This window comes from Stenella coeruleoalba (genome assembly GCF_951394435.1).
Source record: "Stenella coeruleoalba genome assembly, chromosome: X".
In the NCBI taxonomy this organism is placed as follows: Eukaryota; Metazoa; Chordata; class Mammalia; order Artiodactyla; family Delphinidae; genus Stenella; species Stenella coeruleoalba.
In genome coordinates this window covers 42704937-42725740 of record NC_137152.1, presented here as the reverse complement: position 1 = coordinate 42725740, position 20804 = coordinate 42704937, and the positions used below count along the sequence as shown (strand labels likewise).

At 44.9% G+C, this 20804-nt stretch overlaps 1 protein-coding gene across 1 annotated transcript in view; it reads left to right on the top strand.

The window, feature by feature from the left end:
* ITIH6 (inter-alpha-trypsin inhibitor heavy chain family member 6) overlaps positions 1-20804 on the top strand; it is a gene marked incomplete at both ends in the record, with an annotated part of 48054 nt that overhangs the window by 24590 nt on the left and 2660 nt on the right. Inside the window, 10 exon segments of the mRNA XM_079910955.1 lie at positions 3324-3495; positions 4223-4416; positions 4418-4942; positions 4946-5169; positions 5171-5217; positions 5220-5282; positions 5285-6271; positions 8502-8594; positions 9922-9957; positions 20541-20654. Coding sequence (XP_079767081.1) covers positions 3324-3495; positions 4223-4416; positions 4418-4942; positions 4946-5169; positions 5171-5217; positions 5220-5282; positions 5285-6271; positions 8502-8594; positions 9922-9957; positions 20541-20654 — 2455 coding nt within the window.

The following is a 20804-nucleotide window of genomic DNA, read 5'->3' as shown; positions in this document are numbered from 1 at the left end:
CTGTATGCAGCAAAATTGTCCTTCCAAAGTGAAGAATAAAGACTTTATCAGCCAAACAAATATTGAGAGAATTGTCACCAGTAGACCTGTCTTGCACAGCTAAATGTTAAAAGAAGTTCTCCATAGAGAATGAAAACGGGATAGCTCAGATACTTGGATCTACATAAAGAAAGGAAGATTGTTAGAGAAGGAATAAATAAAAGTAAAATAATGTATTTTATTTTTTAACTAATTGATCTAACAGATAACGATTTGTTCAAAATAATAATAGCAACAATGTATTCAGTGAATATAGTTTACTGATAAGTGAAATTAATGACAGCAATGTTATAAAGGACAAGATAGAGGAATTGGACTACTCTGTCACAAGGTATTTGAACTATTCATGAAGCTGTATAGTGTTATTTGAATGTGGACTGTAATTAGTTGTAAAGGCATGTTGCAAACTCCAGGGCAACCACTAAGAAATTTTCTTAACATAATGGATATGCTAAGAGACGAGAGACAATGGGGTCATATAAAACACTCGACTGAAACCAGAGAAGGCAGGAAAAGAGTAAGAGACAAAGAAAAAAAAGGGAAACAAAGAGAAAACAGTTTAAAATATAGCAAATATTAATCTACTTATATCAGTAATCACCTTAATGATGACTTGTCTAAATACACCAATTAAAAGACAGAAGCTTCCATATAATGTTTATGTATAGCTGGTTCACTTTGTTATAGAGCAGAAACTGACACACCATTGTAAAGCAATTATACTCCAATAAAGATGTTAAAAAAAAAAACAGTACGGCCGACTTAAAAATTGCTTCAAAATTTAAAAGACTAGATCTCATGTTAAGTGTTCTTACCATAACAAAATTTTAAAAATTAAAAATAAAAAGACGGAAGCTGTCAGTGTCAAAACAAAACAAAAACAAAAACCAACTATGTTTTCTACAAGAAGCCCATTTTAAATATAAAGACACAGATAGATAAAAGTAATGGGATGCAAAGAACATATACCATGCTAACACTAATCAAAAGAAAGCTGGAACAGCTATATTAATTTCAGACCAAGTACACTTCAGGGCAAGTAAATTGTCAGGGATTAAAAGGTGCATTATATTATGGTAAAAGGGTCGATTCTCCAAGAAGACATAATAATCCTTAATGTGTATGCACCTAACATTAGAGTGTCAAAATACATGAGGCAAAAGTTGATAGAACTGCAAGGATAAATGGACAAATCCACTACTATAGTTGGAGACTTCAACTTCCCTATATCAGAAATGGACATATCCAGCAGGCAGAAAATCCATAAGGACATTGTTGAACTGAACAACACCATCATTTAATTGAATCTAACTGACATCTACACAACGCTTCATCCAACAACAGCACAATACACATTTGCCCCAAGCTCATGTGGAACATTTGCCAAGACAGACTACATTGTGGGCCATAAAACACACCTTAACAAATTTAAAATAATATAAATCATACAAAGTATGTTCTCAGACTAAATGGAATAAAACTACAAATCAGCAACAGAAAGATAGCTGGAAAATCTCAAAGTAATAGGAGATTAAACAACATACTTTTAAAAACGTAATCTGTCCCTGGATAACAGGAGATTCTCAGGGAAGCCATCCTTTATGTGTCAGCCCTCTCAATGGAAGCAGGAATATGGTGCTCAGCTCCTTTTTTCTTTTTAAATATTTATTTATTTATTTGGCTGCTCCAGGTCTTAGTTGCAGCTTGTGGAATCTTCTTTGTGGCATGTGGGATCTTTTCATTTGCAGCATGTGGGATCTTTTTTTCTTTCTTTCTTTTTTTAGTTGCAGCATGCAGGATCTTCGTTGCCACATGAGAACTCTTAGTTGTGGCATGTGGGATCTAGTTCCCCGACCAGGGATTGAACCAGGGCCCCCTACATTGGGAGTGTGAAGTCTTAGCCACTGGACCACCAGGGAAGTCCCCGGTGCTCAGCTCCTGATCCCAGAATGTGTGACTTATCCCCTGAGTTCATCTTATGGCAGGAAATATTCTGATTCCCTTAAAAGCATTCAAGGTATCTTCTATCAGTTTAAGATGTAGAGAAAGGCAAGCCACAAATGTCCTTCCTGTGGTTTCTAGAATCCACACCTCTATAAAAGGTTGAAGGTGTATATTATGCTTAAAATCACTGGATTTACCACCTCCAAAATACAGATTTGAGTCCCTGGTCTATCAATGACTAGCTGTGTGACCTTGAGCTAGCCACTCCACTCTCTGAGCCTTAATGTCATCTCTTGTAAAATGAGGATAATATTAGTACCTTCTTCATTGTGTTGCTGTGAAGATGAAATAAGCTGATGCATCTAAAGTTGCACTGCCAGGAGCATAGCAATTATCCTATAAATGGTACCCTAATACTGGAACCTACATATTGTATTCCCTGAGCGTAGCCCTATACTAAATATTGTCATGGAGAAGGGAGCCAAGAGGAAGTAGCAATCTAAGCCCTGTTCTCAGAGGACTCAAGGTCTGTATGGAGAATGAAAATATTCCACGTAAGATAGTCAGCAAATAGTGTGGGACAGGGAATATCTGGGTGTGAAGGGCATGGATCAGACTAGGCAATCAAGGAAGGGCTGCCCAGAGAAAGAGCAACTGAAGGAACTATGAAGGTATGAATAAGTAAAGGACAAAGTTGTGGAGACGAAATAGAATCTAGGTTATCTGGAGGCTGGTGAGAAGACCAGCCTGGAAGAAACAGAAATTGAGGTAGAAGAACAGATTAGAGAGAACAGAGAACCAAAGCATGCAAAGTCATTGAAAGGTAGCTATAAATACCTGGAGTCGTAAAGCTCTTAAACTTTAGGGCCCTCGAATCATTGAATCCTTGATCATGGGCTCAGAAACCATAGAACTCATGAATCCTAGCTCTCTGAAAGCATAGAACTTGAACCTTCTCGACCACCACTGTCCAGTAGAACTTTTTTGATGATAGAAATGTTCTAAACAGTGTCCAGTACAGTAGCTGCTGGCAACCCTTGAAATGTGGCTACTGCAAATGAAGAAACAGAATTTTAACTTTTTCTTTAATTGTAACTAACTTACATTTACATTTAAATAACTACATGTGGCTAGCAGTTACCATTGGACAGTACAGTTCTAGGCTTTGATCCATTAGAGCCTATAGAGCATTTTGGCCTAAGAATCCTAGACTTAAAGTGCTGGAGTCAGAGAACATTAAAACCATACAACACTTAGTACCTTGTATAGAAAGAGCCTTTCAGTCTTGAACAAGACCTCAAGTCTTGGTCCATCTCCTTCACATCATCTATATCCCACAGATTAAAAAGGCCATGAGTGTGATCCTTGGTAACCTGCCGGTCAGCGACTACTTCAACATCATCTCCATTTCTGACACAGTTAGTGTCTGGAAAGCCAGAGGCTCCATCCAGGCCACCATCCAGAATGTCCCCAGTGCCAAGGACTACCTGGGGCACGTGGAAGCTGCTGGCTGTGTTAGACCTACCCCCCCAAATTGGCAGGCTGTGGTTACATGGGAAATTCTTGAAACCCTCCCTTCATGCACCCATCCACTTCACCTCTCATAATGTCTGAAATATCACTGTTACATTTTACACAAATATGTCCCTTTGTCCTTCTGTGTTTCTTTGCCTAGTGGAAAGAGCATAGCTAAATCTCCATGTATTTTAGGACACATTCCTCTTTGGGGCTGAATTTCCTCCTCTTTAAAGCACATACTCAAAAGAATTTGCTGAAACTTTTGTTTTTTTTTTATCAATAATCTAGATATTTATTTCTAAGTATTTGAGCAAGCTGCTGCCCTGATTTTGGCTTCTGATCAATCCTCTCTCAGACGATTACTGAAGTCTCCCCCACCCACCACCTCCTGACAACTCAGCCCTTTTTCCCCTGTAGCATGGAGGTGGAGATGCTATCCTTGGGGATCTGCCAATCCGACTAGAGAATGAGACAACCCCCCAGGAAACAGTCAGAGCAGTCTGAGACAGGGAGTGATAAAAACCAAGGACATGTGGGCCCCACTGTCAGATCTCAGGGAGCCTGTGTGGGGGTGGGGATTTGGGAAGGATGAGCAGCGGAAACAGTGTGAGCAAAGATAAGGAGATATGACTCTGCCTGGGAGGTTGGTGAGGTACCCAGTGTGTCCAATGCGGGTAGAAGTTACTAGAAAAAATGGTCTCACAGTCTGCTCTCCAATTAGGGACTGACATCAATGCAGCTCTGCTGGCAGCTACTTCAGTGCTGAACCATAGAAACCAGGAGCCTGGGAGGGGCCACAGTGTGGGGAGGATCCCTCTCATTATCTTCCTGACAGATGGGGAGCCCCTGGCTGGAGTGACAACTCCCAGTGTGATCCTCTCCAACATCCGTCAGGCACTGGACAACAGAGTGTCCCAAGGTCAGCTTGGCCTTTGGGGATGATGCTGACTTCCCACTGCTGCGTCGCTTGTCCCTGGAGAACCAAGGAGCAGCCTGGCCCATATGTGAGGACACCAACACAGCCCTACAGCTGGAGGGCCTCTGTGAAGAGATCTCCATGCCTCTACTGGTAGATGTGCATCTGGACTACCTAGGTGGCTTGATTGGGGCCTCACCTTGGGCCTTTTTCCCCAACTACTTTGGTGGTTCGGAGCTGGTGGTGGCAGGCCAAGTGCAACCAGGAGAGCAGGAACTAGACATCTACCTGGCAACCCGTGGCCCCAGGGGTCGGCTTCTCGGGGCCTGCCACAGTGAGGTGGCCACCAACAGCAGCCAGAATGTCTTTGGTTGCCCAGGGGAGCCAGCCCCCAATGTAGCCCACTTCATACGCTGCCTCTGGGCCAACATCACCTCTGGAGAACTGCTGGAGGCACACTTCCAAGCTCACGATGCCAGCACTCACCACCTGCTGGCTTCCAAAGTCCTCAACCTGTCCTTTGAATAAGATTTTGTCACACCTCTGACATCACTGGTCATGGTGCAGCCCAAAGAAGCCACTGAAGTCAGGAAACAGACTTTCACCGCAGATGGACTAGGCACCATCATGCCCTCATCCACCAGCAGTCATGGCCTAAGGGCAAGCACAGCCCAGCCAGCCTTGGTTCCCAAGGTTTCTCCCAAATCAAGGCTTGTGAAACCAAAGTTCTACTTATCCTCAACTACTCCTGCCCAGTTCCAAGGAGTTGGAGCCACTGGGTCAGAGCCCTAGTACCCCATCCACCCTCGCACACCAAAGCCCCAAATTCCAGCACAACAGGATTCTGGCAACTTGGCTCAGCCAACTTTAGGATACCACCTGCTGCCTTTGTGCCCTCAAATTCTGGTGGCCTATTGCTTCTGAAGCCCAACACGCCATTACATCAGAATTCTGGTACCCTATTACCCATGAATTCCAAGACACAAGTCCCACCTCTGAATCCTAGCACCCCAGCCCAGCCCAAAGGTGGCTCTATGAAACATGTTACTCTGCTGCATCCCAAACCTGGTTCTCCATCACAACCTAAATTAGATGCCCCATCACACCCCCAACCTGGGGTACTTACATCACAGTCACCCAAAAGTCTGTCACAGCCCAGGGCTGGAGTCTCCACACATCAGTTTTTCAAATACCCATCACACACCAGAGCAAGTGTTCCTGCTCCTAAGACCCCAAACAACCTGCCGTACCCTAGACCTGGGATCCTCTTACCCAAGACCCCTAAAATCCCATCACCTCTTAAACCTAGTGCCCCACCTCATCAAACTCCCCTAAGCTTATCACTTTCCAAACCTAAGACAACAATCCCCAATAAACCCAAAATCTCATTACCCTCCAGACCTGACAAACTCAGGTCCCCACCTCCTCAGAGCCTTAGCATACTTCTAAGCACTATCTCAAGTCCTACAAGTCCCAGCAGTTCCATGACAATTTCTGTCCTTGGAGAGCCCCTCCCTACTCTCTTTCACCCCACCCTGCCCTCTCTGCTGCCCCCTGGAAGGCTATGGCATCAGCATGACCTGTTGCCAGAGCCCCAGTGCACCAGGAAAATTCTGGGACCATCTGTGTCAGGAGTCCCAACAATGGGCCTACCCAACAGCTCCAGGCCTATGCCAGAAGGCAACCCCCCAAACCTGCCAGTCTTGCTGCCTTCTAGCATCCTCCCTGAGGCGGTCATCCTGCTCCTTATCCCTGAGGAGCTACAGCTGCTGTCTGAGTCAATGGAGGAGTCCAAATTTGTGGAGTCCTTGAACCCACCGGCTTTCTATACCTTCCTCACTCCTGACAAAGATGGTGAGTGCCATAGGCAAGAGGTCAAGCCACAAGGGGGGGGAGCAGTATGAATAGAGGGAACCAGGAGCTAGAAGTATACAAAGCTTGTGCAAATTCTTGTGATTCAAACTGCTTGCTTGCTTACTTTGAGACGTTGAACCAACTACTTAACTTCTCTGGGCCTCAGCACATAGGCACATAATTAGAGGCCCTGGGAGAGAAGGGATGTTAAGACTGGGGAATGCACAGAAATGAACTGGCCAAGCTATGGCTTTGACATTTGCTTTGTTGGACAAGAGAATTGCTCATGCTTCCCAAGCAGAGAAGGGATGTGGGGTTATAAATTGGAGCATCACTAGGCCAGTCAGCTCTGATTGGTTCTTTTGTGCTCTATGAACAGCCCTGCTTAATGAAAGGGATATAAAAATTGGGGAAGATGATGACAGTTGTCTTTAAATTTCCCAAAGACTGTGAAATAATAACAGTTTACATTTTTTAGCTCTTCCTATGTGCAGGTACTGCTCTACATATTGTACTTGTAGTCCTCATTTAATCCTCACCAAAAAACTCTTAATATCTGCATTTTACTCATGGGGAAACTGAAGCACAGAGAAGTGAAATAACTTGTTCCACATCACATAGCTAGTAAGAGATTTGAACCTACATAATCTGGTCCCATGCTGAATGTGATTCACCACTTCACTATTTGCCTTCCTGAGAGGAGTGACATTTCCTGGGGTGACCTTGTAGGACAGGATTAGAACCAGGTGTTGGTGGCAATAAGTCATAGAGATAGAAATTTGGGCATGACATCCTTGACATACCCCTATCCTTCACCACCCTCCCTCCCAATATCCCATCCATCTTCAATTCCTGACACTGTTACCTTTAATATGTTTGTCAAATGCACCCACTTCTCACTACCCCAACTCTCACTATCCTAGGGCAGACTACCATTGTGCCTCACCAACAAAACTGTTCCAGCCTCCTCACTGGTTTTCTTGCTTCCTCTCTTGAGATATTCTCTTGGCCATTCTCCCACAGCAGCCAAAGGGATCATTTATTTTTATATAAATTTATTTTATTTTATTTTATTTTTGGCTGTGTTGGGTCTTCATTGCTGCACGCGGGCTCTCCCTAGCTGCAGCGAGCGGGGGCCACTCCTCGTTGTGGTGCATGGGCTTCTCATTGTGGTGGCCTCTCTTGTTGCGGAGCACGGGTTCTAGGTGTATGGGCTTCAATAGTTGTGGCACGCAGCCTCAGTAGTTGTGGCTTGCAGGCTCTAGAGCACAGGCTCAGTAGTTGTGGCACACAGGCTTAGCTGCTCTGTGGCATGTGGGATCCTCCCGGACCAGGGCTCGAACCCATGACCCCTGCATTGGCAGGCGGATTCCTAACCACTGCGCCACCAGGGAAGCCCAAAACGATCGTTTCAAAACATAGATCACTTCATGTTCCTTCCCTACTTAACTCCTCTCAAGGGTTTCCTATCATACCTAGAATAAAGTCCAAAGTCCTCTTTATGAGCTTCAAGGCCCTGCATGATCTGCCCTCTATCCCATACCTCTCTGACCTCACCTTCTCCCACTCACCCTCTGAACTCAAGCCCCAGTGGCCTCCTGTTCCTCCAATGGGCCTTACCCCCATCCCTGCCTCCACTCAGAGACCTCTTCCAAGCTGTTCCCCCTGCTTGAAAATTGCTCTGACCTGCCTTGCCCTGCTCCCTACCTACCACTCTCATCTCTTCCATTGCCACTCAAACTCCAGCTCATGCCTTAAATCTCAGGTCAAATGTCCTTCTCACCCCTTCCTACTGCCCCAGACTATGTCAAGGATCTGCAACTCCCTCCGTCAATCTGTTCTTTTTTCTTATAGCATTTGTCATCATTGGTAATTATAATTTCATTCATGCCTGCCTTCCCAACCAAAATATGAGCTTCACCAGGTCAGAAATCATGACTGACTTTTTCACCACCATATCCCTGATGCTTGAACAGTGCCTGAATGAATAAATAAATGATCACATGAATGCATGCATAAATGCTATAAGAAAGAATTTTGAACATAACTGAGCTTGAAAGACTAAGGTACTATGGAGAACATAAGGTCTCAGTCTTGGCAATGTGCAGGTCAGATTGGGAAGCCAGTGAAGACTCTCCTGGTCAGAAGGAGAGTCTCCCCTTTGGTGGGCCGAGGACATCTTTGCCCTCAGAGTGTGAAGGATTTCTCTTATTTCTTTTACACTTGGCAGAAAATCCACATTGGGACAGCAATTCTGAGGAGATTCTGGGAGGAGCTGGAGACAGCATGGAATCTCAGGGAAGTTCTGCAGGGCTAGCAAAAATTGAACAAAGAGCTCCCCTGACAAAGATCCCTGAGCTTTCATTTCCATTCAGTTAGAATTTTCACAGGCATTGTGTGATCCCAGAGGAGGGGCAATGTATTAATTTTCCATTGCTGCATAATAAATTACCACAAACTTAGTAGCTTAAAACACTCCCATTAATTATCTCACAGTTCTATGGGCCAGAAGTCTAGGCAAGAGTTAGTTAGGTTCTCTGCTCAGGATTTCATAAGACTAAAATCAGGGTGTCTATCAGACTGAGTTCTCATTGTCTTCCACGTTCGTTCAGGTTGTTGGCAGAATTCAGTTCTTTGTATTAAGACTGAGATCGCTGTGGGATTTTTGGGGGGTTTTTTGTTTTCTTTGGGTTTTTTGTTTTTTTCTGATTGTTGGCTAGCAGTCACTCTCAGCTTCTAGAGGCCCCTGGGGCCACTTTCAGGTCCTAGAGGCTTCCTGCATTCCTTGCCACGTGGCCCCGTCCATCTTCCAAAGACAGCCATGGAGAATCTCCCTCCTGTTAAATCCTTCTCATACTTCAAATCCCTCTGACATCTCTGCCTCTGATCTCCAGACCCAGATTTAAAGGGCTCGTGTGATTAGGTCATGCCCACTTGGATAATCTCCTTGTTTCATCAACTGCACCACATACCATGACCTATTTATGGGAGTGATAACTCACCATATCACACCCTGAGGATTTTACAGGGTGTGTATACTGGGGAATCTTGGGGGGCATCTTAGAATTCTACCTACCACAGACAGAGAGCAAGAGAAAATAACATTTGAGTTGGCCTGGAAGAATAACTAGAAATTGATCCTTAGTAGCTAAAGGAAGGAGAACATTCCAGGTGACAGGAAAAAACAGAAGCAAAGGGTCACTAGCAAGATAAGGCAGGGCACTCATAAGAATAGTCAGTTCAGTTGGGCTGGAGCATGCAGAGGAGCCTGGAGAGCTAGGCAGGGACTAGATATCAGAAAAGACTTAAATGCTGAGCTCAGGATTTTGGGGTTTATTTTGGAGGAGGTGACTGAGAGGCCAGGGGGCCCCAGAGTACCTAGGAATGTAATGGATCAGTCTCTTACCAACACAGTCCCCCTCTTTTTTTTTTTTTTTTTGGCGGTACGTGGGCCTCTCACTGTTGTGGCCTCTCCCATTGCCGAGCACAGACTCCGGACGCGCAGGCTCAGAGGCCATGGCTCACAGGCCTAGCCGCTCCGCGGCATGTGGGATCTTCCTGGACCAGGGCACGAACCCGTGTCCCCTGCATCGGCAGGGGGACTCTCAACCACTGCGCCACCAGGGAATCCCTCCCCCTCTCTTTTGTAGGCACGTTGCCAAGCATCTTCACCTTCTCATCCTCGGGTAAGCCAGCCACCCTCGCTGTCCTGTTTGAGTACAGGACAGCTTGTGCACTAGGACTGGGTCTGGGCTGTCTCTCTGGGGAAATAGACATGGCCTCCTACCTTCTCCTCACTCCTTCCCTCCCCTCCTCTCCCATTCCTTCTGATCTCAAGTGACCTCAGCATGCAGTGACTTGAAGCAGGGTTTTGGTTCCCAGTCAGAGATTGAGGTCAGGTCGTGGCAGTGACAGCACCAAATCCTAGCCACTAGACCAGTGGCCCTGGCCTTTCAGCTTTGCAGAAAAGAATTCCCACAAAGATGGAAAGTAGTGAAACAAGTAAAGTATTTATTAGAAGGAAAAAGAGACAGTACATGTGGATAGACACAGGCGGACTCAGAAAGAGAATAAAGCCCTCATGGTAGTTTAAATCACTTATATGGGGCATTTCTTCTGGGTTTCCTTTGGCCAATCATTTTGATTTGCCTGGTTCAGAGTCCGTATTTGGTATACCTCAGGATCCTCCCAATGTGTGCGCCAAGATGGATTCCACCCAAGAGGGCTATGGGTAGTTGGGTGTCACTCCCCTTTTGACTTCCAAGGACTTTTCTAGTTGGGAAGATCTCCTTGACTTTGAGAATGAGAACTATGTGGTCTCTTATCTTCTATCTGGGCAGGGCCCAGCCTCCTCTCTCAATTGTCCTACTATTCTCATCTTAGAGTATCAGTCCACCGGTACTGAATCTCCAATAGCTTAGCCCTAGGGAGGGCATCTACCTCCTGCCTCAAATACCCCGTGAGAGAAGTAGCCCCCAAGAAATATTTATGGGGAAGATGAAGGACAAAGGTCTATCTTCCATAGCTTCCTCAGGCTGGCAAGGGTCTTGTAGACCCTACCTAACTGGGGTCACAGAACTCTTGCCCTGTCTCATTAAGGGGCCCCAGGGTGATTTCTGTTATTTCAGCAGGATTGGCTGTGGGGAGTGGTTGGAGTCCCTGCACCACCATTGTCCTGTGATGCCCTAGAGAAAACAAACTAAATAATTAGATTAGAGAAGCAGGGGCTAAAGACTAGCAAAAGACTACTATAATCAGAGACTCAAGCAAGGGTAGGAAGTTGGTTATACAAGGTCAGCATATCTTTGTTAATCTCAGGCTTAAAATTTTAGTATATTTCTCTATTTCTAAAATGGAAGTTCTGAACCTGTTGGTTCCAGGTCTCCTTCTTGGACTGAAAGGTCTTGGTTGCAAATTTGCAACAGTATGGAAGACAACAGAGCACTAGGCAAAATATAACATAAATCAGTATGGCTGAAACAAGGAAGGTTATAAGAAAATGGAAACCTCCCATCAGAGAGGTTCTTTTTCTTTGGTTCATGATTTTATTTTTACACAACATTGTAAAGCAACCATACTCCAATAAAAATTAATTTAAAAAAAGAATGCTGGTATAGGAAGGCATGACAGTTCACAATTGCTTAATTCTTAGATATCACTAGAAATTAAAGTTTTTAAGATTAAAGAACTCTAATAAATACATGTAATTATAATTACTAGAACCAATAAAGGAAACAACTGTGTATACCAAAAAATTAATTAATTAAATTTAATTTATCTTTTGAGTGAACTTAATTAGAATCTAATATTAATTCTATTTTTAATTTCTTTTTAAGAATATTATTATACTTTTACTTTTAAAGCCACTTCCTGTTACATTTTTTAAATCCCTTTCTTTTTTTATTAATTTTTATTGGAGTATGATTGCTTTACAATGTTGTGTTAGCCTTCACTACACAACAAAATGAATCAGCCATACACATACAGATATCCCCTCCCGTTTTGGACTTCCCTCCCACTTAGATTATCATAGTGCATTAGAAAGGTTTTAATATCTTGTGGGATCCAGGAAAACAAGCTGGAGAACCAGTCTTCAATTTTCCCCCCCATAATACCGAGGATTGGTGGTTAATTGTCTGCTGAAGCCAGGTGGCTTGTTGTCGAATTTTCTCAATGTTGGCCTCTACCTGGGAAGAGGTGTTAAGGTATGTGCAACAAGAAGTGTTGGCAACTGCACGTACCCCTCCTTGTTCTGCCAACAGATAATCCAGGGCCAGTCAGTTGTCAAGTACCACTTTGGCCAGCGAATCTAGAGACTTCTGTAAATTAGTGAGAGAGTTAGCAGTACTGTTACCTATGGTAGTAAGAGTATAAGACAAGTTTCGAAGGACATGTTGGTGGGCGGCTACTCCCCACCATGGTAACAATGTATACCCAAAGAAATAGGCGTCTGCATCCGGGATGCCACCAGGTAAATCTCGAGTTAATTGTGTGAACAGTTTTAATGAAGTGGCCCAGTGCTTGGATTCGTTTAAGGAGTGGATTAAGAAAGGGGTAATCAAGGTTCCCAGCATACACTGTGTGGGCATGGAGTTATTTTGTAGGCAATTAATGGTGCATGGTTTTTTATCTACCTGGCATACGAAAATGTATCCTGGCAGGGCACGGTAGACTAACTCACCCAAAGTTTTAAAACCTAGCCATCTGGTGGGGGAAGGGTAAACTGGGACGAAGTGAGAGTAGCATTGACATATATAAACTACCAAATGTAAAATAGGTAGCTAGTGGGAAGCAGCTGCATAGCACAGGGAGATCAGCTCGGTGCTTTGTGACCACCTAGAGGGTTGGGATAGGGAGGGTGGGAGGGAGGCTCAAGAGGGAGGGGATATGGGGATATATGTGTACATATAGCTGATTCACTTTGTTATACAGCAGAAATTAACACAAAATTGTAAAGCAATTATACTCCAATAAAGATGTTTTTTTTTTTAAAAAAAAGACCTAGCCATCCAATTCTATTGTTATGGAAAATTTCTGCAGCTACAAAACCAACCCGTTCCATCCACATCCGTCCTACTATCTGCTTCTCCTGTGTGGATCGTTCTTCCTTTGGGTAGCGAGTTAGAGTTTGAGCACAAATAAGTAACTGGAATTCTGGCTTGGGGGGGCATTATAAAATGCTGGGGTGCTTTAATGCCAGTTCTTTGTCCTCCCAGTTTGACTTCATATTCTCCTTCTGTTGCTAAGGGGAGGGTTAGGCAAGAGACATTAGAATTTTCTTCAGTAGGAAAATGAACAATTCTGACTCCGTACATTACCGTTCTGAGCCTTGGGTCTCTGGTAGAAGACCATTTTCCATCAGGAACTTGGCTATAATTCCTTACAAGATGGACAAGAGGGTTGCTCTGGTCCACAATGGACTTAGCTCAGGGTAAACAAATCCAGCATTCCGTCAATAGAGTGGAGGAAGCAAGAGTTTGTGCAATGAGAACCAGAGCTGCTGTCCATCCTGTGGATAAGGGAAATAGGCATAGAAAAGCTAAGGCTTCATAGTAGCACCAGTCAGAGTCATATTTAAATCACCTAGCATGGGCAGAGAAGTTTAGTAAATTCCAAAAGCAAAGGTGAGAGCAAAGAAGACAATAGTTATCTAAATCTACCAGAGCCTATCAATTATTCTGTAAGTGTACCGGAAGGCAAGAAGGAAGATAGTGGCTATGGGTACTTAGCCTAGGGTCTAAGAAGTCTTTTTGTCCTTTTCAAATAAAAGCTTCAGGTCTTGGAGAGGTTCATTCATCCACCTGGAATTTTCAGGCTTTTCTGGGTCCTCCGGATCCTGTGGAGACTCAGAGGAAGGGGTGGATTCACAGGAATGGCTGGAATGTAGGTCTTCAGGTTCTTGTAACATATCAGTGGAAACAGGTTTAATTCTGGACAGATGAACCCAGCTGGTGACCCCCTGGAGTTTAACTGCTATAGGAGTGCTCAGCAGGACTTGGTAAGGACCCCTCCATTTTGTGAGTAGCTGATGACCAGGGAACTCATTTTTCCAGGTCTTTAAAAGTTCCCAATCTCCAGGTTTTACAACAGAGTGACTGGGACTGTCATCTGGAGAGGGCTGTACTCTGTTGCCAGGCTCTTGTATAGCCTCTGCACCGGGCCTAGGTTTATAATGTATTTAAGATGAACCTGGGTTTCTGGGTCAGTTAGCATGTCCAGAGTAAGGAATGTCCTTCTGTATGTCATTTCAAAAGGGCTTAACTTAGTGATTGTTTTAGGGGCTGCTCTGAACCTTAAGAGGGCTATTGGCAGCATGCAATACCACGACTCTGACCTTTCCTGATGGAGTTTGTCTAAGGTTTTCTTTAGAGTATGATTAGCCTGTTCCAGTTTTCCTGAAGACTGTGGTCTCCAGGATGAACGGAGGTTGTATTTAATCCCTAAAGCCTGAAAAAGCTGTTGAGTGATCTTTACTACAAACAAAGGTCCATTGTCACTCTGAAGGTGACGGGGCAACCTGAATCTAGGAATACTTTCCTTTAGGAGAGCCGTAGCCACTTCAGTTGCCTTCTCTGTTCTAGTAGGGAAGGCCTCTCTCCATCCAGTAAAAGTATCTATAAAGACTAGTAAGTATTTGAAACCCTGGAAAGAGAGCATCTGAGTGAAATCTATTTGCCAGTCCTCTCCTGGGTAAGTCCTACATCGCTGGACTGGGTTAACAAGAGGGGGAGACTTGAAGTTGCCTCCTGGATTATGGGTGGCACAAAGGGCACATGCTCAAGTAACTCTTTTAATTGTCTCTGGGAGCCTTTTCCCTGTAAAAAGACGGAAAACAATTATAAACATTGCATCTCTCCCCAGATGGAAAGAATCTTGTAGCCCTATAATAATTTTCCATTGGTCAGAGAGAGGTATGAGCAATTTCTGATCTATGTGCCACGAGCCATCCATTCCCTTAGTTCCTCCTCTGTCTCATGTCCAGTTCTCTTTGGAAGCTGAGTACCTGGGTATAACGTTAGAAGGGGTAAGAGATGGGATTAATGCCATTTCAGTTATGGGCATCAAGACTGCTTTCTTTGTTTCCCGATCTGCCCTGTTGTTTCCTTGGGAAATTTGAGAAGTTCCCTTTTGGTGCCCGTGGCAGTGAATGACTGCTATCTGTTTTGGTTTTTGAACCACTTCTATGAGATGTAAAATCTCAGCCCTATATTTTATAGGGAAATTTCTTGCATTTAGGAGTCCTCTCTCTTTGCAGATAGCTGTGTGGTCATGTAAAACAAGGAAGGCATATTTTGAGTCAGTGTATATATTTACAATCTTTCCTTCCCCTAGGATTAAGGCTTGGGTTAGAGCTATCAGTTCAGCCTTTAGGTGGCAAAGGTTTTGCTTCTGACACTATGCATGCTCACAACAGCATACCCTGCCCTCCTAACTCCATGTTTAATGAAACTACTGCCATCAGTAAACCATTCTTCCTCAGGGTTTTCTGTGGCCTGGTCTGTTAGGTCAGACCTATAGGCATAGACCCAGTCAAGGGTTTTGAGGCAAGAATGTGTTAGCTCTGGGCTTTCCGCGAACATTAGTGTAGTGGCGTTAAAAGTGTGGCAAGTTTTGAGGGTTAGCTCTGGGGAGTCAAGGAGCAAAGGCTGGTACTTAATAAGACGGCCTCCAGTTAGCCAATTGTGACCTTTTGTATCTAGAATCCCTTGCACTTGATGAGGGGTCTGGACTTCCAGTGGCTGTCCAAAGGTGAGCTTGTTGGCTTCTTCCACTAATAAAGCAGTGGCAGCTACTGCCCGGAAGCAGCCAGGCCAACCTCGGGCCATGGAGTCTAGTTGCTTGGAAAAGTAGCCTATGGGCTGAGGAACTTCCCCTAGATTCTGTATAAGGACACCAAAAGCTGTCCCCTGCTTTTCAGTCACATACAAGATGAATGGCTTTTCAAATTGGGGAGACCCAGAGCAGGGGCTCTGGTGAGGACCTGCTTGATATCATTAAAAAGCCTTTTCTTATTCCCCGTTCCAAAGTAATAGTTCTGTATCTGGGCCTTTAGTGTCTTCATATAGGGGCTTAGCCATTAGCCTGAATCCTGGAATCCAAATTCTACAAAATCCTGTCATGCCCAAAAAGGTACAGAGATGTTTCTTTGTCTTTGGTGTGCTTAGGCCTAATATAGCTTGTTTTCTATCTGGAGATAACTGTCTACTTCCAGGGTTTATAATATATCCCAGATATTTAACTTGTTGTTTTGAGATTTGTGCCTTTATCTGAGAGACTCTGTAACCCCAGGCCCCAAGGATATTAAGCACTTCAATGGTATTTTGATCTGAGGCCTCCATGGAGGGACTACATATTAATATATCGTCTACATACTGTATAATAGCCCCTCCTTTCATGTGTATTTCCCTTAGTTCCTTTCCTAGGGCTTGGGTGAAAAAGTGTGGACTGTCCCAAAACCCCTGAGGCAATGCTGTCCAGGTATATTGTTGCATTTGGCCTGAGCCGGGGTTAGTCCACTAGAAGGCAAATAGATATTGTGATGAGGGATGAACTGGGATGCAAAAAAAAGGCATCCTTGAGGTCAAGTACAATAAACCATTTAGTGTCCTCAGGGATTTGGGCTAATATGTTATAAAGATTGGCCATGAGGGGATGTATAGGGACCACTGCATCGTTTACTGCTCTAAGGTCTTGTACCATCCTACATTCCCCATTTGGCTTAACAACTAGCCTAATAGGAGTATTGCACGGAGACTGGCAGGGCACCAAGAGGCCATGCGTTAAGAATTTATCTACAAGAGGTTGTAAACTCTTCTTCACTTCCAACTTTATAGGGTATTGTCTCTTGTTAGGGTAGGCAGCTTCTGGTCTATGACTAATTCTTACAGTTGGGCATTTATGGCCCTTCCAGGGATTCCTTTTTCCCATACTGAAGTGTCCACTGCTTGTAGAATATGGCTGGGAATAGGACCTTGCTCTTCCAGTTGGTCTGTCTTAGTCAGAGTCAAGATAAGGGGCTGCTCGGGGCCTCCTAAATCGAGTATGGCCCTGAGGGAGCTCAGAAGGTCTCTCCTCAGTAATGGAGTGGGACACTCAGGTACAACTAAAAAGGCATGCGAAATCAACCACTGCTCAAATTGGCAAGTGAGAGGCCCAGTAAAGCAATGGGTGCTAAGCTTTTCATCAACACCAGTCACAGTACAACTTTTGGAGGAAAGAGGTCTAGAGTGAAAAATTAAGACAGAGTGAGTGGCTCCCATATCAATTAAAAAATCAACCTTCTTACCTGCCACGTCAAGGACTACCCAGGGCTCCTCGATGGAGATAAGACATCTCATTGGGGGGAGCCACCAGAATCCCCAGCCCACCTCAGTTGTCGAGCATGGCCATCTTGGGAGCGGGAGCCCCCCTTCTTCTTTGGGACTGAGGGCAGTCCCTCTTCCAATGACCTATTTGTTTGCAGGTTGGGCATGGCCTGGGGGGCTCTTTCTGGCAATCTTGGGCCCAGTGGCCAGTTGACTTACATTTGTAGCATTCCCCCTTGTTGGTCTTACCTCCAGATGGAGAGTTGGACTTTCTTGGCCCCCTTGGGTTGTCCTGAGGTTGCAAGGCATGGCTGACAGCAACACCTATCAGTTTTGCATGAGCCCTGGCCTGTCTTTTCTCATGATGGGTTCTCTCTTCCTTCTCAGCTTGGTCTCAATTATTAAATACTCCAAATGCCACATCTAGTAGTTGGGGCATGGGTGTTTGTAGGGCTAATTGTAATCTTTGGAGTTTCCATTTAATATCAGGGGTGGACTGACTAATAAAATGTTGTGTTGTCCCAGCAGGGGCTGACTTTCAGAAGTGGAGGGATCTATGTTGGTATACTTCTTAAAAGTCTCCACAAGCTGCCTATGAAAGAGGGCTGGATTTTCTTCTTCTTCTTGGGTCACTCCTTTAACCTTTTCATAGTTAACTGACTTTTTGATACACTTTCTCATCCCTTCTAATACACATTGGAGCATAGGCTTCCTGGCTTCTGTTCCTGCCTGCAAATTATAATTGCAAGGGCGTTCCTGATTTGGGACTGCATCTCCACCCATAGCATAATGTTCGGGTTGGTGTCTGGCAAGCTGGTTGGCATGTCCCTGGGCTGCTGTCCAGATTCTCTGTTTTTCCTCAGGAGTACAGCAAATAGATAGAATTACTTGGACATCCTTCCAAGTTAAGTCATGAAACCGTTCAACAAACTTACTAGGGTCTTCAGAAAATTGGCCCTGTTTCTGTTTGCATTGGGCTAAGTCAGTTAGAGAGAAGGGCACATGTACTCTGATTGTCCCTTCTCCATTTGCTACTTCCCTAAGAGGGCATAGTTTCCCTGATCCTGGGTGATAGGAAGCTCCACTGCGAGTTACCCAAGAGGGACTAGCCTCTCTTGGGGTAATGGAGGGTCTGGTGGGACATAAGGAGGTGCAGTTTGGGGTCAGTCAGAGGGAGCAAGAGAAGTAGGTGGCTCTGGAGAAGTAGGGATACTGTCAGGAGGAGGAGCTAGGTTTGCCCCTGAGAGATGGGAGAGCTTAGAAGGGGGATCATCTAACATGTCAGGAGAGTTTTCTGGTTCCCCAGGTTTTGAATTATAAGAGGTGGGATTTTGGTAAAGGACCATGAAAGCCTGAATATAGGGAACCTCAGTCCACTTTCCCACCCTGCAGCAATAAAGATCCAATTGCAGAATGGTATTGTAATTTAAAGACCCATTTTCAGGCCATTTTTCTCCATTCCCTAACTTATACAAAGGCCAGGCACTGTTACAGTAGAACTTAAGTTTTTCCTTTCTTAGCCCTTCTATTTAAAAAAAATTTCCAATTCTTAAGGATACACTCCAGAGGTGTCTCTTCTTGCTTGGAGGGGGATCCTCCTATGTTGAGTAACTTGCAAGCAAGAACAAGAGAGAGCTTCTAGAATGGAATCTGGCATGCTGGAAACATTTATCAGGAGGCTTTAACCTGAAGGGGTTCAGGGCATAGCCCAAATTCTCTTCAAACCTGATGAGGTTTCAAGTGTCCTCTACTCTCCCATCGATTTCTGACCAGATGTCTCTGGTCTTCCATGGTAACTTGTGCAAGCCTTCTCCCCCAACATGGCCAGGGGAGGACCTTTGAACCAGTGCAGACCAGTTGCCAGGACTTTCCTTAGGAGGGATCCCTTGTCTATAGAGCTTATGTCCTGTGATAAGTCTTCCTATGCTGGGGTGTATTCCTCATGACTGAGCATCTACAAAGTTTATAATTCAGGCTTCTGGGTAGCGGCCAGCCAGACAGGCTGTCCATAGCAGTGTGTAGGCTGCCAAGACCTGGAGTGAAGGGGGTCCCATAGATGCAAAGAGGAACCCTTGGAGAAATTGGAGTTGGGCGCTATGGAAGATGCCACAGGGTTCAAGGTTCCAGGGCCGGGAGGTGGAGAAATTCTCATAGTAAATTTCTGGGCGTTGAGTGAGGTGAGAGACTAGACAGCAAAAGAACCCAAAATCCTTTGCCCTGTCTGGCAGCTAAGATAGAACTGGGAAGGGTCTGACAATTTTGTCTCACACAGGCAGCACTGGGTTTGTCAGTGGCGGGGATGCAGTTTAGGAATGATGTCCAGGAAATCCTTCCCTAAAAGGGCACAGAGATACGAAGTGAGAAAGAGACCTTGTTGTGCAAGTAATTTCTGAAAGAAAAGCGTAGTGGAGGGTTCCATACAGGACAATGAGAGAGAGAGAGCAAGAGAGAGAAAAAGACACCCCTTGGGTTCCTTCTCAGTTGGAAATCACGTTTCCACCATGTCCCAAAGGATAGCATCAGCTGTCACCCAAGTGTTATTTGAATCTGCACAGCCTGGGGAATCTGCCTGCCACCCTCAATGTTGTTGGGGTAGCCACAACGCTGTGAGCAGAGAGGGGTTATGCCCTGCAGGTCTTGAAAAGAAAGTGAAGTGGAGAGTGAGAAAGAAAATAAGAGCAAAAGTCAGGGACCTCAAGCCGCAGCTGGGTGAAACCCACTGTTTACCTTGAATGCCTGAATTCCCAGGTGTCGGAACCAAATATGATTTCAGGTGCCTCAGCCTGCAACGGTTTGAAGCAGGGTTTCTGTTCCTGGCCAGAGATTGAGGTCAGGTCGTGGTGGTAAGAGCAGCAAATCCTAGCCACTAGACCAGTGGTCAGTGACAAGGCTCTGGCCCTTCAGCTTTGCAGAAAAGAATTCCCACAAAGATGGAAAGTAGTGAAACAAGTAAAGTATTTATTAGGAGGAAAAAGAGTACAGTACGCGTGTATAGACACAGGGATTGACTCAAAAAGAGAGTCACGCCCTCGTGGTAGTTTAAATCACTTATATGGGGCATTTCCTCAAGCTTTCCTTTAGCCAATCATTTTGATTTGCCTGGTTCAGAGTCCGTATTTGGTATATCTCAGGATCCTCCCAATGTGTGCGCCAAGATGGATGCCACCCAAGAGGCCTATGGGTAGTTGAAATCACTTACTATGGGGTGGCGCCCCCTCCCTTTTTGACCTCCAAGGAGCCTTTCTAGTTGGGAAGGTCTCCTTGACTTTGAGAATGAGAAATATATGGTCTCTTATCTTCTATCTGAGCAGGGCCCAGCCTCCTCTCTCAATTGTCCTGCTATGCTCATCTTGGAGTTTCTGTCCTTAGGGAACGAATCTCCAATTGCCTACCCTGGGGCACCCATTTACCTCCTGCCTCACTTCTAGGACCATAACTTCAGAGTTGTGCCTCCTGCCTTGCAGTGGATGGGGACACCCACTTTGTGATCCACAGCCCATGCTCAAAAGAGAGGATCCGCTTCACACTAGATGGGTGCCCAGGGGACCTACTACAGCTCATAGATGACCCAAAGGCAGGTGATAGCCCCAAAGACTCTACCTCATATAACTCCACAGCCAGATATACACATGTCAACACCCCCAGACATTTGTGGGTTAATACAAACACATATCAGTGCACCACACTAACACACAAGGACATACCCAGACACATGGAAACACACACAA